Raw genomic sequence first — 15,171 nt, forward strand, 5'->3', positions numbered from 1 at the left:
TTTTTCACTTTGTTTTGTATTTATGTTTTTTGTTATGTATTGTTTGACAGCTGTGTGTAGGCTTGGCATTACTTTTGTGTACTCCCCCATCATTCTCCTGGGCGAAAACCAAATCCAGAGGCAACACATTAATTTTTTACCAGACTAATGTTGTGATTTAATGTGTTACTCTGTTAACGTTTTAATTTGGTATTCTAAAAAGTACTTTATATTAAATTACAAATCAGCAGCAGTCATGATTTCATACAAATATACAAAATAAAAAATGCTTAGAATTTTGGAATATAACTTTATCAGTACATATTTAAACTTTGTCAGACTAGTAAGATCATAGCTGTGTTTAGTGATTTGACTTGGGTCAGTGTTTTAGAAATCTCATTCTGCTCAGGGATTTTGAATTGTATGTCATTCCTTCAGCTTTCCCTTTCTGTTCCGACTTAGGGACAAAAATAACTCCTCCCTCCTTTTCCTTCCTCATAGACAGTTTAGAAAGTGTTGTACAAACAATGGAAGTAAACCAAGGCAAGAAATTTTATTTTGTATCTGCAGAAAAAGGAGTCACGGTTTATAGTTGGGGTTTTTGGGTGTTGGTTTTGAGATTTACTGGTGGTTTTTTTAAGGTTCAGTTTTTCAATTTAGCATTAATTTGCTTCTAAAGTTTTACAGAACAGAAAATAGTTTTTAAAATCAATGATAATAAATAGAATCTTAATATGCCACAATTTCAGTGAAAAAAATCCAAGCATCCTTAGGTAATTATCTGATTTTAGTATCTGTTCATTGATCTTGCTAGTTTTACTATCAAAAGATATTTCTGTCAACTAAAATGCCACTATTATTAGTTACCTAGTTACCTAGAATACAGATAAGTCATTTCACATACACTGAGTTTCCTGTTTGGTATATTGTTATACTGAATTTACTGTGCAACTAACTTCTTAAAAAGAAAACAGTAATTAAATTGTCTTTGACTGGAAATAGAAATAATGCCCAAGAATTATCAAATTGTTTTAAAAATAGGTTTGTTTGGGATTTTTTTTCTCTTACACAACACCTGAAGCTGTTGGTTGGCAAAAGGGTGTTTATCAATGTAAAAATTGAATTTAACTTAGTTAAAGTGCTAAACAGGTATTGAGAACATATTTTTGCTGAATTATTTTACCGTCTAACAACAAAGACTTGACTGATTGCTTCCTTTTTTTGACTTACAGTTCTCCATACTAGAATGAATTTTGGTTCTTGCGCAAAACACAGGAAATGTGGAAGAAGTCTTTAAAATATTTGTGATTAAAAGTCTTCCTCGAGAAGCTCCTTATTTCAAATTAATTGTTACTTTTTTATCTGTGTGTATGCAGAAACAGTGTTCAAGCTTGAAATGTACAAAAAAGTCTGGCCAAAATTAATGAAGTTGTACCATTTTACACTACTAAGCTATAATGTTAAATAGTTTGAATATTTAGCTAAACCTTACAGGAAAAAATGCAATCTGGTAGCTATGGTAATAATTGACTCAAAGAAAGATTTTATATTTAGGGGGATAAACAGCAGGAGCAGGCATTCAAAATATCTTTTCTTCATGCAGTCTTTCAGCAGTACAGAACAAGAGACCTACAGAAGGAATTGTAAAGAATTGGCATTATTTTTAGAGAGCTTGATCAGCAGTTCTGGAGTTTTTTTATTAAATAAAAAAAAATGTATAAAGTGATATACTGATAGAAAGAATACAGATTTCCATTCTTAGGTCTGAAAGCACTATAGAGAAACATCAAATACTTACTTGCCTTTGAGTAAGGTGTGCATTACCCCCATTCTGCAGACTTGAAAGTTGGTACAAGCCTGCTGGGCCACATCATGGTGCACCAAGTCTGTGACCAAATTAGGAATAGAAGCAGAATTCACTGGGTTTTATTCAGTATGGTAGGGGAAAAAATACCTAAATACTGTAATTTGTTAAAGCATAGTCACCTTTCTCGATTTTCTGTTTTGAATAGGAAATGAGGTAATTACAGTTTAGATGTTTGGAAATTACACTACTCAGTAAATTTCTGGATGGAGAATTGAGTTGCTCTTTGGCAATGATTAGGATAGACAAACTTTTAAAATCTTAAAATTCTTACTTCTCACTCTCTTGGTAGAATTAAAATATTTTTATTATTTTATTCATCAACTTATAGTTCAAAAAAAAGGAATTAGTTCCATAAAAATTCAACTTTACATGGGTAAGTAAAAATAATGAAAATCCATTCTGTATTTAATACAGATATAATAAATAAAAGAAATGTTACTTGTGAATTTCTTGTTTTGGGTCTCTTAGTCCTTCATGATCTTAGAAACTGTAAATATTTTCCACAGCTCGCTTTTATTTGGAGAAGAAAATCAGCTTTTGAACCCTTTCAAGTCTTTAAGAACTTTAAATAAGCTTGGCACTGGACTGATCAAACTGAATAATTTGAAATAAAATACCTGCTTTGCACCTGTAGGGAAGGCTAAAGCTGTCAGAAGTTGATTTAATGGTTCCAGACATCAGTGCACTAAGCTCTGGTAACTTCCAGCTTGCTCGAGAGGATAGACAACAATGATATTTTGCCACAGTTATGTGCTGTATAATGTTTGCTTACAAGATTGGTGAGGTGTTACTTGAAACTTCCTGTAGATTTTAAATTGAAACTGGAAATAGGTTTCATTACAAGAACTCCCCTCCCCCTCCTTTAACTTGTAAATGTTTGGTTTGGTCAGGATGTTTCCTGCCACAATTTTGATTTGTGAGCAAATATTGATAAAATGGAACCATTTTCTTTCATATATATATATATATATATATTTCTGCCTTTTTGTGAAATGTACAACGGTAACAAAACAAAACCAAAAGGTAAAAATCTGATTTTTCAGTGAGAAGAAAATTTGCTCAAAGCACACTCATACTCTTGGGCTTTCACGTAGTAGCCTTTTCATGTGGAAAACATCACTGCCTTTTATTCTATTTTGTAGTTTGCAAGTTTCAGAAAAATTCCTCCTGCTTCCTGTTGTGGTGTTCTCATTTCTGGAAGGTGGATGATGGGCCAATTTTTCTACTTTTTTAAAAGGATTTTATTTTCTGGGCTTCAGTCTTTGTTTCAGATACTTCATTTGCCTTTGAGGAATTGTGTGCCTTGGTGATACAGTTTGTAGAAAGGTTTTAGAAGTTACTGAGCCTTGTTGCTCTGAAAATACATGAAAAATGTATTTTAAATCAACTATAAAGATATTATCTGCAAAACTGAGTATATTAGAAGTGTTATAATAATACCTTTTCTTGAAGATATTTGCTATTACTATAAAGTTGAACATCCTCCAGACTACAGCAGGTTGAGCTCTAAGCAAAATCTTGCACTCCTAATTACACTGTGATTTTGCTTATTAAAAGATTGATTCTGCAGTGTGTAGGTGGATCTCTGCTGTTGGGTGGAACTTAGTGCAGTTTGAAAGTATTTAAGGTAATAATCTATAAGTTAAATGCATTAGTATTGGGGGAGGAAATTTCTTATATGTTTGTGGTTTTTTCACCTCTGTTCATGGAAAGGTTTTTTTAGAACTTGTCTAGGAGATGTTGAATTTACTCTTGTTAAAAAAAAAAAGAAATATGTTTTTTAAAACTGAGTCTTTGCAAGCCTTCATTGCCCCAAAAGCTTCTGAAAGACTATTGAGTGACTTTGAGGTGGCTGCTAATTTTGCAGGATGGAAAGGGAATTTAAGGTTCCAGCTATGTGAAATTTTTCCTCTTCATTAGAGGACTTTAAGATTTGGCTTGGTTTTGGATTGAAGTAGTGGGGTATTATTGGTGGGTTTTCCTACTAAATTATGGGACTGGGATGACTCTAGATGGAATAGTCAAGTATGTGTGTAATGATTCCGCTTGAAAACTGTGTTTCCATCTTAAATTATGGACTATAGAAAACAATGAGAAAATACTTCCCTTGGGAAAATAACTTCAAAATGCCATAAGCAGTAGGAAAAAAGTTTTACCACTGCTCCTCATGCTTACTGTGGGTGAGCAAAGAAATCAGATTTTGAGCCTTATGATGATTCTTTTTAAATGCAATAATAATTTGGATGCCAGGTGGGGTCAGGAGGACAGGCTCTTGAATATTTAACAAGCTTTCCCTGAACCTTGGTTAGTGAAATTAAACAAATCTTAAATTTTCAAAACCAGTCCTTTCTTTTCACTAATTGTGGGATAGCTGGGGTGGTTTTTGCTTGGTGAAAATACAGTTTCTTGACTCAAGAGTCTTGTGGAGTAGATAAATGCTGAATTTTGAATATTTAATGCAAACTGAAATCTTGGCTCTTCAGACTTCATATACATTAAATACTGAGGGAAGGTATTTCTCTTTGTGTATTATTCCACAAGCAGTCCTGCAGGCTTTCCTAGTAACCACGTCTGCTATGTTTCTAGATTGAATACTTAATCTTGTTTTCATGTGGTTTACTTGGAACATCCTGTGCACGGTGCAGAAGAATACAGATTAGGAGACAGAAATAATACATTCACACACACTGTAGTAGATGTGCTTATGGGCAAAGCACAACGTAAAGCAATTTTATCAGCTGCTGTATGGCATGACAGACTTTACAAAGGAATTTGAATATAGTAATGCAGCACAGATGAAAGAAGAGACATGAGGATGATTTCATCCTACATAGATGGAAAAATATGTGTGTAAAAAAAAATGCTGGAAAACCAACTTCTTTACAGCTTTAAAATATATGTAAAAGCATGATGCTACTATTTTAGATTGCAGTGTTAAAACGGTTATTTCACAGTATCTGGGAGAGGTCTCTGTGTGCTTTCCCCCTCATACATGGAAGACCAGAACTGTTAATACCAATGTAAATATCTAAATTCAGAAGACGTCCAGGTTGTTTTATAATGTGGGCACCTAGCCATTCATCAATCCTTCCAGGTATAATCAGCTCGAAGGCTGGAGCAGAACCCTTCCAGCAGCCTGCTTTTCCTGCCAAAGAAAATTCCACCACTGAATTGGGGGAAATTGCTGACTGGTCACCTAGAGACTGCTTCTTATTTAAGTGGTAAACCAGCTTTTCAGCTGCGGCAGCCTGTGCCGCAACTCCTCTGCGCGCACAGCAGTTGTGAATTGAGATAGGAGAGAAACTATTCGTCCTACTCCCATTAATAAAACAAAACTAAGTGCTACTAGTAGCATGGCGGTTGTCCATTAGTTTGGATTTCCTAACGGAAACTGCAAAGCTGCAGGAAATGCTCTTCTTTTTATCCCTTCTCGCTCACCCAAGACAGCGCCGGAACTTTTTTTCATAGTAATTCGGCCGATGATTTAGGATACTCAGCGCTAGGCGCATTCCAGCGGCGTTCTGGAGGAGCTGCACTGCAGGGCCGCGGGCAGCGCTCGCACGTTTTCCCGGCCGGATCCCGGGAGCTGGCACTGCTGGTGCTCCGTGCCCGACTGCAGCAGCGGCAGGCTCCCGGGAAGCCCTGCGTGCAGATTTACCCGGCAATCGCCTTAAGCGGACAAATTTAGTTTACGGCAATCCGCGCTTAATCTGCCGAAGCCGTGGGCGCCTTCGGGGAGAGGGAGAGGGCGAGGGTGGACGGCTGCGCTCGGGGTTGGCTCGGGCAGCCAGAAACTTCTGGCAGCTTCCCGGCTCCTGCCCCTCCCCTTAAAGCGGCAGCTCCCTGGAGAATCGCTGGTGCCCGTCTGCCCACCCGATTGAGCGGAGCAGGTCGCCCAGGCGCCGTCTTCTTCCGGCGGCCTTGCCGAAGCTGGAGCATTGGCCCGGCTGTCCCCAGCTCCTCGGGGCGCTGCTCGAACCGCCCTGGTAGCGCTCAGTCCCCCCTGCAGCGGATGCGGGTGAGGGGCTCGTCCCGATCTCTTCCCAAAGCAGCCTCTCCGTAGCCCCCGCCTGGCTGCGGCCGCGGGCTTCCGCCTGGTACAGCCCTCCTCTGGTGTCCGTGTGCGGGCGGACGGCTGGCTCCCCTTCGGTAGTCTGGCCTCGGTCATTCATGCAGACAAAATACCGATTCCTCTTGGAACCGCCTGCTGGGTGAGCGGTCTCCATGAGGACCTTCAATGCCGGTCTCCTGGCAGTAGTTAAACAAGGAAACGAACAAGCCGAGATACTATCATCAGCTGCACTTTTCTCCTTCCAGTGTGAACTGAGATTTTCGAAAGAGTACATACAGACACATAGAAACATTGACAGGATATCCTGGGGTGTGTATTGAAGCTGCTCGGAATGAAAGAAGTTCATGATGTCATACATGAATGATGGCGTGTGCTGGGCATACTTTTCAGTTTTGCCGTTGACAGAAGTTTACTGATTGTAAACTGATTGTAAGAAGTTTACTGATTGTAAACTGATTGTAAGAAGTTTACTGATTGTTGACAGAAGTTTACTGATACGCTCCTGAAACAATGATTCTTATATTTAAATTTTAAAGTGGAGGTGATTATGTTCACATATAAAATGTAAATGCCAGTTCACATTATCTTTAAAACAAAGGCTGAGACAGCAGTGTATGAGCCTAGTACAGTTTTGTTTAAAAAGGCCTTCAAGAATTTTAGGAAGGCCGGAACGTTTTGTATTACAGGGTTGACCCCCTTCCCTTTAAATATCACTGCAGTTATTCTTGTTAAGATATTTTCAGTATGCTTGCTATACTTCGTCCATGATTACTGAGCTATCAAATTCTAGCGGCAATTTAGCATACTGGTTGTTTTTTTTTTTTTTTATTACTTTCTGGAGACCTGCTCTGAAAAGCCTGAAAAAAGAATAAAATCAAATGCTGATAAAACATGTCAAAATTAAATAGGCAAAGATACATTCAGTCTAAGCATAAGGACATCTAATAAATGACGTAAACACAAAGCAGAGAAGGGATAACAGAAAGGTAAAAATAGCTGTATACTAATTTTTAATCTCTCTGATGTTAGTGAAATTGAATAAAACCTACTTGAGAATGAGTGACTCAGAGTTGGTGAGAATGACAAAGTCAATTATCTTAAATTAATGCCAGACTCTGATCATTACTTTTATTTTTCTAGTTTGCATTCACTATGATGCATCACATTCTGCTAATTATTTTAACTTGCCACTTTCAGCTGTTACTCTGCCACAATAAGGGAAATATCTTGGAAATTTCACTTAAGTGATTTGGGTGGGGGGAAAGCCCATATAATTTGTCTTTCAATGGGAAAATGAAATTGCAGGAGAAAATCCAGTATGTATCCAGTGAAGATTTCAGACATTGTTTTAGAGTATATAATGATTTATAGTGGTAGTTAAAGAAATTATTTCATAATTTTTCTCTCAAAAGCCAGTCCAGTACTGTATTTTTAGTAAACATACCTACATTGGTAATCAAATAGTCCATATGTTGCTATTCCTTGAAGTTCTTTAGAGTAGTAAATATTAACTAATTTCACTGAAAGGAATAAGTGTAATTTCAAAGGGTTGAGGCTAGAGATTGAAATGAACTTGTGTGTTAGTAACAGAAGTTCCTACAGGTATTGTTTTTTGAGTGAATATTCTTTCTGGAAGAAGTTGTTAAGAATAAGTTAGAGTAGTGATAAAGTAATCACAATACTGGTAGTTACGATCTTTATAAGAATTTAAAGTCCTGCTTAAAGTTTGGTTGTTGACTTGTCTGTTTCTCTGCGATAAATTTTCAAACTAAGACCAAAGCTTCAGATTATCTTGGTGCTCAAATTTTTTTTTTTGTTTTAGTTAGTGTCAGTAGCAGTGAAGAAAAAGTGTTCTAGATTTTTCTGTAAGTTCACCTTGACATTGTGGATTAGTCTTTGTGATAATTGATAATTCTTTTGTCTGTATAGGGAAGTATAGACTGACACTGACAAACCAGCTCTCTAAGTTGTGTTTATAGTAGAATCATAGCTGTGTGCATCTGTGTGGACTTATCTGGGGTCTGTCACTCTTGTTAAAGTAATCTCGGTACTCTACAGTTCCTTTTAACTTTGGAAGATGAACTGTCATGAAATACTATCACCCCTGTAGTGGTGAATGAGTTTCTTCACTAAAGAGTGCAGCGGAGCAGGAGGGATGCTCCCCTTGTAGAGCTTTACTGTCTTTACAGGAGAATACATTGCTGCTTTCCTCTGCTCAGATTCATATTGTAGGAAACAGCCACTTCTTGGTTCACTTCAGTGCGAGTGCTGACCAAAATCAAATTTATCACCACCTGACTCACTCTTTCAGCATCTGTCCAAGTGCAACAAGAGAAAAGCATGGCAGCCTCAAAGGCAAGTACTGTTGGGCAAGCAAGGAGGGAATGAATTTCAGAATCCCAACACACTTGACAGATTCCTTGTTAATCTCAGTGGAGTTTTATTGGTATTAAGCCTGGATTAGGAAAGGATAGGTGTTCATGAATATACTACCACCAGCGTAGTATATCCTACTACTCTGCATGCAGTCACGTACCACACGTGGAGGGAGAGAGCAAGGGGTTCATTAGTGCATTTATGCTTCTGATCTTAGAAAGTGCAGATTGATAACGATTTTAATACTACTCAGAAATATATTCTATTGCCTGCCAGTGAGAGAGAGAGAGAGGCTGGGACAGAGACCCTGTAAAAAGCATCATTAATAAGGAGTTAACCCCGTAGCATCTAATTTCAAGTTTTGTAGAACTTAAATGTCTGAAAATGGTGCATTGAAGCATTCAAGTACACACTTCCATGCCTTCTGATGTATTGGAAAAGGGAGCATCTAGTAGGAATTACCTGATGCTGAGTGCAAGCATCTCAGTCTCGAATAGTATCAGTCTCTGATGCCTGTGAAGATTTAGCTCTGTATTTTTCCCACAGAGAATCTAGATGTGCCAGAGATGCTCCTTGCAAGCTGTGTTTGAATTTGTAGGGGCACAGAAAAAAATGTAGCTTCAATAAGGGCTTAAATCTCTTTGCTCTGCCGTTGTCCGGGTCTCCATGGAGGCTTGCAGCTCTTGAAAACAAACCTCACTCCTCTTGCATGTCACCCTCTTCCTTCCTTCTTCTGACCTAGAGTCTATGAAGTGATACTTCATAAGTGGTTCAGTTATCTGGAATCTCCTCACCCATATTATGTTAGGAGAGGTTGAGTGGGAGAAGATGGACTTCCTTTGAAGGAACTGTGCCTTCGTGATCTCATTCAGTATACTGATTTGACCTATGTTCTCTTATTTTCCACCTCTTCTGTTTCTTACTTCCCTGTTTGGGTGTCACCTGTTCTCTGTTTCATGTCACAAAACCTTGTCTTTTGTCTGGATCCTTCACCTTCATTGTGTGTTTAGTCTCTCTCAGTCTCCTGTACCTTGCCTGTGGGCTGCTCTCCTGATGAGCATCACCTTTGTCATGTACTTTATTCAAAAGTGAAAAAGCAGAATCTCCTCAGAGTTTTTCTGTTTACTAACAAAAAATGAACCTTAATTATTTGAGGGAAATACATCGGTGTCTTCATGTCACTTAATCAGGTCTTGAGGCAATTTAAAAAGACAGTAGAACACTTGGTCTTCACCATTGCAGCAGAATTGATCACCTGCTGTGTCTTCAGATGGTGCACAGGCTGGAAGCCTATGTGGTGCTTGTTGTAGATAACTGTGGTATCAGTTTATTGTATGTATGATCTTATATCAGGAGATCATATTTGTGTAATATGAGATTGTAATTCTATTAATTTTATTAGCTTAGTGTTGTGTTCTGTGTTTCTACTGCTGTCAATTTAAGTTTCATTCGGCTGTTTTGTAATATTTTGTCCACAGAAATTGGTGAGACTATGGTAGCTGTGTTTCCAGTGGTCAGTAATTAAAAAGCAGTTGTTTTCCTTTCTGTTCCAGGCAATTGATGAGCCTCCCTATCTCACAGTGGGCACTGATGTGAGTGCGAAGTATAGAGGAGCCTTCTGTGAAGCCAAGATCAAGACAGCAAAAAGGCTTGTCAAAGTCAAGGTATGCGGTTTTCCTGCAAACACTTTTTTGAGGAGGGATAAAAGACTTCTTTTTAGTCTCAGGGCAGAGAGGCTATCCTGTCCTTGGAGGCTGGTACTACATTCTTTGAAATAACAGTAAGCTTATTACTGTTGGGATGGGAGGGATTCCCCCACTCCCACACAAATAAATATGTTTGGTTTCTGTCACTGCTTTGTCATCTGTGTGTTTTTGACCTTCAATGCCATAGGCTGACCTTCAAGTAATTTATTAAAATGTGACAAATGTAGGCTTATATATGGGAGAATATTACCAGAAAATAGCTAAGACTACTCAAAGTAGGCTTTAATAGGATATCTTTTACTTGAGGAGCACAGGTCACTGCCATTTAGCTGTGGCAACTAGGTAATGCTTCAGGAATAAGCTGAAACCCTTCTGCCTTCCAAAAACCACTTGGCATACTGAGTCTTACAGAATAGCAAGCTAGAGATCTCACCTAAATTTTATGATAACTAGTTAATGACTGAATCAATACTAGCCACATTCAGGACAATTAAAAATTCTGCAAAGGGATTGCAAGGTATGCATTTTAACATTCCTTGAAAACTTATAGTATCATTTCTAGAAATAAAGAGAGCAATACCCTGCAAAATGGCTGTATATTTCTGTTGGGATAATGCTGTCCTAAAAACTTATTTGAGAGGAGGTACTATTTTTTCTGCTCTGCCTCTTAACCTCATATAGAAACATTACAGAACAAGGATCAAAACCACCTAGAAAATACAAATTAGATTGTTGCTTTGCAAGAGTTATAGTGGCAGAATATTTTTCTTATATCTGCTGTAAATTTAAGTGAAAAATATGTGAATGGTGATAATCTGTTATTGAAGACTTGCACACTATAAACTAGTGTGCATTATTTGACTCTGCCCTCATGCTGTGGCTGATTTTTGCCTGTAGTGTGTCTGAGGGAGTGAGCAGACACTCTCCATAAACCCTGGTGGGAAGGTCTGTTGCCACTTATTTGATGGTAATGTTAAATACAACAAGAAGATTTTAGTCTTATATCTGCCAGAAGAGCAAATCAGTGGTCTTTTCATTTCATTAGTCAAAATTCTTAATAGCATCAACTGGTCTATGCTTTACAGTGATTAAGTATTGCTATTTAAGCTGTTAAGCATCAGTATTTAAGTACAGGAATTTTGTTGTGCCTAGATCAGTGAAATCTTAACTCATTTAAGTTCTTTGGGGGACTTACAGTACACCACCTTAGATGGGCCACTTGCTATTTATTATTCAGTGTTAAATATTTTCTTGTGGATTTATCACTTGAAGTTTGGTCACTGCAAGGTTTGCAGGAAGATCTTGACATGAAACGGAATTTTTCAGTGAATTGTTTGTGGAGATTTTGTACAAAGCCCTCTGGATTCTGTTTTTTGTGTGTGTATGCTGACTGTTACTGTATTGCTTAGAGCAGTTCAGCCCCAGTACTGTTGTTGCTTTCTAGAGTAAGGTGGTTGAGATTTTTGTGTGTATGTGCTGTAACAATATCTGTTCACATTGTTTTTTCTCCACCAAGAATGTGTATTTCTTAAACTTAGCAGTGGCCCTCTGATTTTCTCTGAAATTGCTCTCTGAAAATCTGTAGCTCTTCCTGGCATGTGCATACTTTCCCCAGTATTAGCTCTAACAAAGATTCTCATTATCAGATGTGCTTTGTCTGCAATTTTGGTAGTTTATCTGCTGCATTATTTTTTTCACTTGCTGAATAGGTTTATTTTGGCCCCAGTATATATTTTATGCCTTAATCTTCTACAACTACTAGAGGAGAAAGAAAGTCAGTTAACTTCATACTGTCTGTTTCAGTGTAAAGCACTCATTTAAGTTTTATAACTAGATGTTCTGCTGCGAAAGTAGAATGGCAACAAAATTATTTCAATATGGAGTGTTGTAATCTTCAAACAAGTAAAATATGTTTGTGTCTCCTTTTATGTGCTTTCTTCTTCTGTTGAATTCTGCTTCCTAAGAACATTTTGAGGAGTTACCTTCGCCTTAACTTTCCCATTACAGCATCATTTAAAAACTTCATTCAATTTAACACAGGTGCTATGTACTTATAATTTCAATATCAATAGGTACTGCATTTGGCAGTTTAGAAATCTTTGGCAAATTCTGTACACAGTACAAAATTGTACAGTAACATATAACAGCATTGCACACTTGCTCATGGAAAGCAGTAGAACTGCAGATTTGCCTGGACTTTTCAAAAGTGTTGAAGGCAGTACAAATTTGACTCAAGACTTTGAGTGTTACAAGAGTATTAGTCTACTTTATCAGATCTATTATAGCTTCTTTTAGAGAGCTATTTAAGCCAGTTTATTTTGGCAGCATCTCCTGAAACAATTAGCAACATCGTCCACCACCACTTGCACAGAAATTTCAGAAGAAACTGTTTTCTGTGTAGGCATTTATTAAACAGAAATAAGTAAAGCTTCTGCTGTCATAGGACATACTAGGTTTGTCTTCAGGATAGTGAAGAAAAAAGAAATTCCAGCTGAGTCTAACCAAGTTGATGATGTGCTGAATGTCTTAATCTTTTGCCTGAGACAGAATGGTACCATACTGCTGAATACTGTGAGAATTAAAATGTACAACCAATAAATACTGACATCACTTTTCTTTGCTTCAAGAAAGGCCAGCAGTGTCACGCTGAGTTTGGCGTTTGAATATAATAATAACCAGTATTTTTTGAGCACATATGAATATCTGAAGAAGCAAAAACTGTTGCTCTCAAAACTCTCCTCCCAAAGAGTCAAAGCCCTAAGACATCTTTAAAAAGATAAACCATTCTGGAATACACAATACCAATTTGCTTTGTTTACCTTTTATAGAGTATATTGTGGCTGACTCAGGGTTCTGGATAGAGTTCCTTTTTGCTGCAAAATACATTTAAGATAATTACAGAAAGTAAATAAAACCAGATGTCTCTAAATCAGAACTGATATTCTGGGTATTTTGTATGAGCCACTAGTGACCCTTGGTTTCAGAATATTTTGCATCTTAACTGAGTTTTGGCTTTCTAGATAAATTCCTGCTAAGAGAAAATTAAATACCTGTATCTGTCAGGATGAAATTCAGAAGAGTAGTCCTTGCTCAGTTAATTCCTAGCCTGAATCCTTTATCTGCCTTTTGGTTACAAGGTATGATTTTATCTGTGTGGTGGACAAAATATTTGCCATCAGCAAGTGAGATGTGCAGGTCTAAAAAGAACCTGCTCTCACAGCTGTATGTGTTGCTGTAGTTCTGACTACAAGAAGGATAGACGACTGTTTCATTGAAGTAACACCTGGAAGGGGCAGTGTAGCATTTTAGTGCATTTGTTTTCTAAACAGTCAAGATAGATTGTCCTTAGTCCTGGTTGTAGATGCTGTTCTTGGCAAAACTCCTTAAAATCTCCTCTCTGAGAAGGCTGTGTAGGAGAGTTGGTGTTAGAGAACACTGTGGTTCTGAAGGAAATTTTGCTGTTCCTGTGTGCTGCAGTGAAATTCTCAACAACAGTGAGAACGTGCTGGTGGGTACACTTGTCAAACAAGTCCAGACTTTTGATGTAGGATTGCTGTAGTTGAGAGCTAGAGTTACACAGCTGGATCTCATGTTACATTCTTACTTGTTTCAAATATTCAGTAAAACACCATATACTTCAACATCAATACACCAAGAGAGTGTATTCTGGTGAACATCAGAACATCATTTGTATGTTTATAAAGGTACATAGGTATATAAAATGTAATTCCAGAATTTTCTCAGTTTCCTGTAATCTTAAAACTGGAGTGGAAATAAAACTTCAGATGTAATTAATCCTATGACTTTCAGTGTAACCAAGTTAACTGTGAATGAAACGAAAGGTGAATGTTTGTAGCACCTGGTACAGATAACTTAATCATACATTTGAATTTCCAGACCAGTTTTTTTTTCTGAAGACAGAGTGTGTAGGATTAAAACAACAGCCTTTGTATCTTTATGGGAATGTCAGGGGAAAATTAATATGTTTACAGGATTTACTAACTCCGGTTTTGAAGGACTGAAAAGTTAGCTGGTTTTACATTTTCTTCCCATTAACTCTGTGTCTAGGCTAGACTGACATTAACTGAAAGCCTATTTGAGTTTTTCATTTTGTTTAGTTGGCAGCAGTGTCCTGTACTTTTGTGAGTCTTTCAACCATGAGGTGAAAAATGCACTTTTATCAGCAAAAGATGAAGGTGCTAAAACTGTTTGATTTCAAAGCATTGAAATATAAGTGTTTCTTTAAAGTTGTACTCAGAAGTCTTGAAAGTTTCTCCTTTCTTGCTGTGGTACTGGAGACATTCAAATAACTTAAGAGAACTGCAGAGATAATTTTGAGCCATTAGGCAATTTTGTTATACTCTTGTCTGTTATTTCCTTTAGAGATAATGATTCTATTGTGAAAGATAAAAATATTTTAGGAGTTTTGATAACTAAGGAATTAGCCCCTCATATTTCTAAAATATATGAATAAGACAGCTTTCAGCAAGTGGGATGATTATGGTGTTTAACTTTAAAATGAGAGTAAGAGAAGGGCTATTGACGTTTGCATGTGCTTATGCTGCTCAATTGTATCAAGTGATTGTCAGTTGAATTATATTTTTTAGGTAACCTTTAGGCACGACTCTTCAACAGTGGAAGTGCAAGATGACCACATTAAGGGTCCCTTAAAGGTAATAAATTTGGTTTATATCTTGCTAATGCTTTGAAAAATATTTTTCTTTTCAGTATTTGACATAAATGTGCATATATGTTATGGGGTGAGAGTAAAAGGTTCAACTTATTACATAGGCTAGATAGGATCACAAAGCATAAAAGGTAATGCTACATAGTTAGAGATAGTATACTATTCATGTTAGATTTTTTTCTTTGTAGTTAAAGAGGATACAGCACAGGCTGGTGCAAGCCTCTTTGTTCTTTTTGCCTTAAAGCTAAGAAGTATGGCTGGCACTGATTTTTAGTCACCATTCCTTTGGTGAACTCGGCAGGAGGAATTGATGGGAAAGCTCTTATACAAGAGAATGACATCATTCAAATTGGTTCTTGTTCCCCACCTGCTGGCAGGAAATAATCAGCTCAGTTAGTTGGATTATTTTAAAGGAATGAAAAAAGAAGTTTGAAGGATACAAGTATATTAAAGTGGAAAAACATTTTATATTTGACATGGAATA

The 15,171-nt window shown here is 37.3% G+C and overlaps 1 protein-coding gene across 10 annotated transcripts in view; it reads left to right on the forward strand.

The window, feature by feature from the left end:
- Positions 1-15,171, forward strand: part of ARID4B (AT-rich interaction domain 4B) — an 88,467-nt gene that overhangs the window by 20,399 nt on the left and 52,897 nt on the right. For all 10 annotated transcript variants that reach the window (XM_068185034.1, XM_068185038.1, XM_068185035.1 and 7 more), the window contains 2 exons: positions 9,848-9,958; positions 14,608-14,673. In XM_068185034.1, the coding sequence (XP_068041135.1) occupies positions 9,848-9,958; positions 14,608-14,673 (177 nt within the window). The remainder of the gene's footprint in view (positions 1-9,847; positions 9,959-14,607; positions 14,674-15,171) is intronic.

The sequence above is a fragment of the Anomalospiza imberbis genome, chromosome 3, assembly GCF_031753505.1.
Source record: "Anomalospiza imberbis isolate Cuckoo-Finch-1a 21T00152 chromosome 3, ASM3175350v1, whole genome shotgun sequence".
In the NCBI taxonomy this organism is placed as follows: domain Eukaryota; kingdom Metazoa; phylum Chordata; class Aves; order Passeriformes; family Viduidae; genus Anomalospiza; species Anomalospiza imberbis.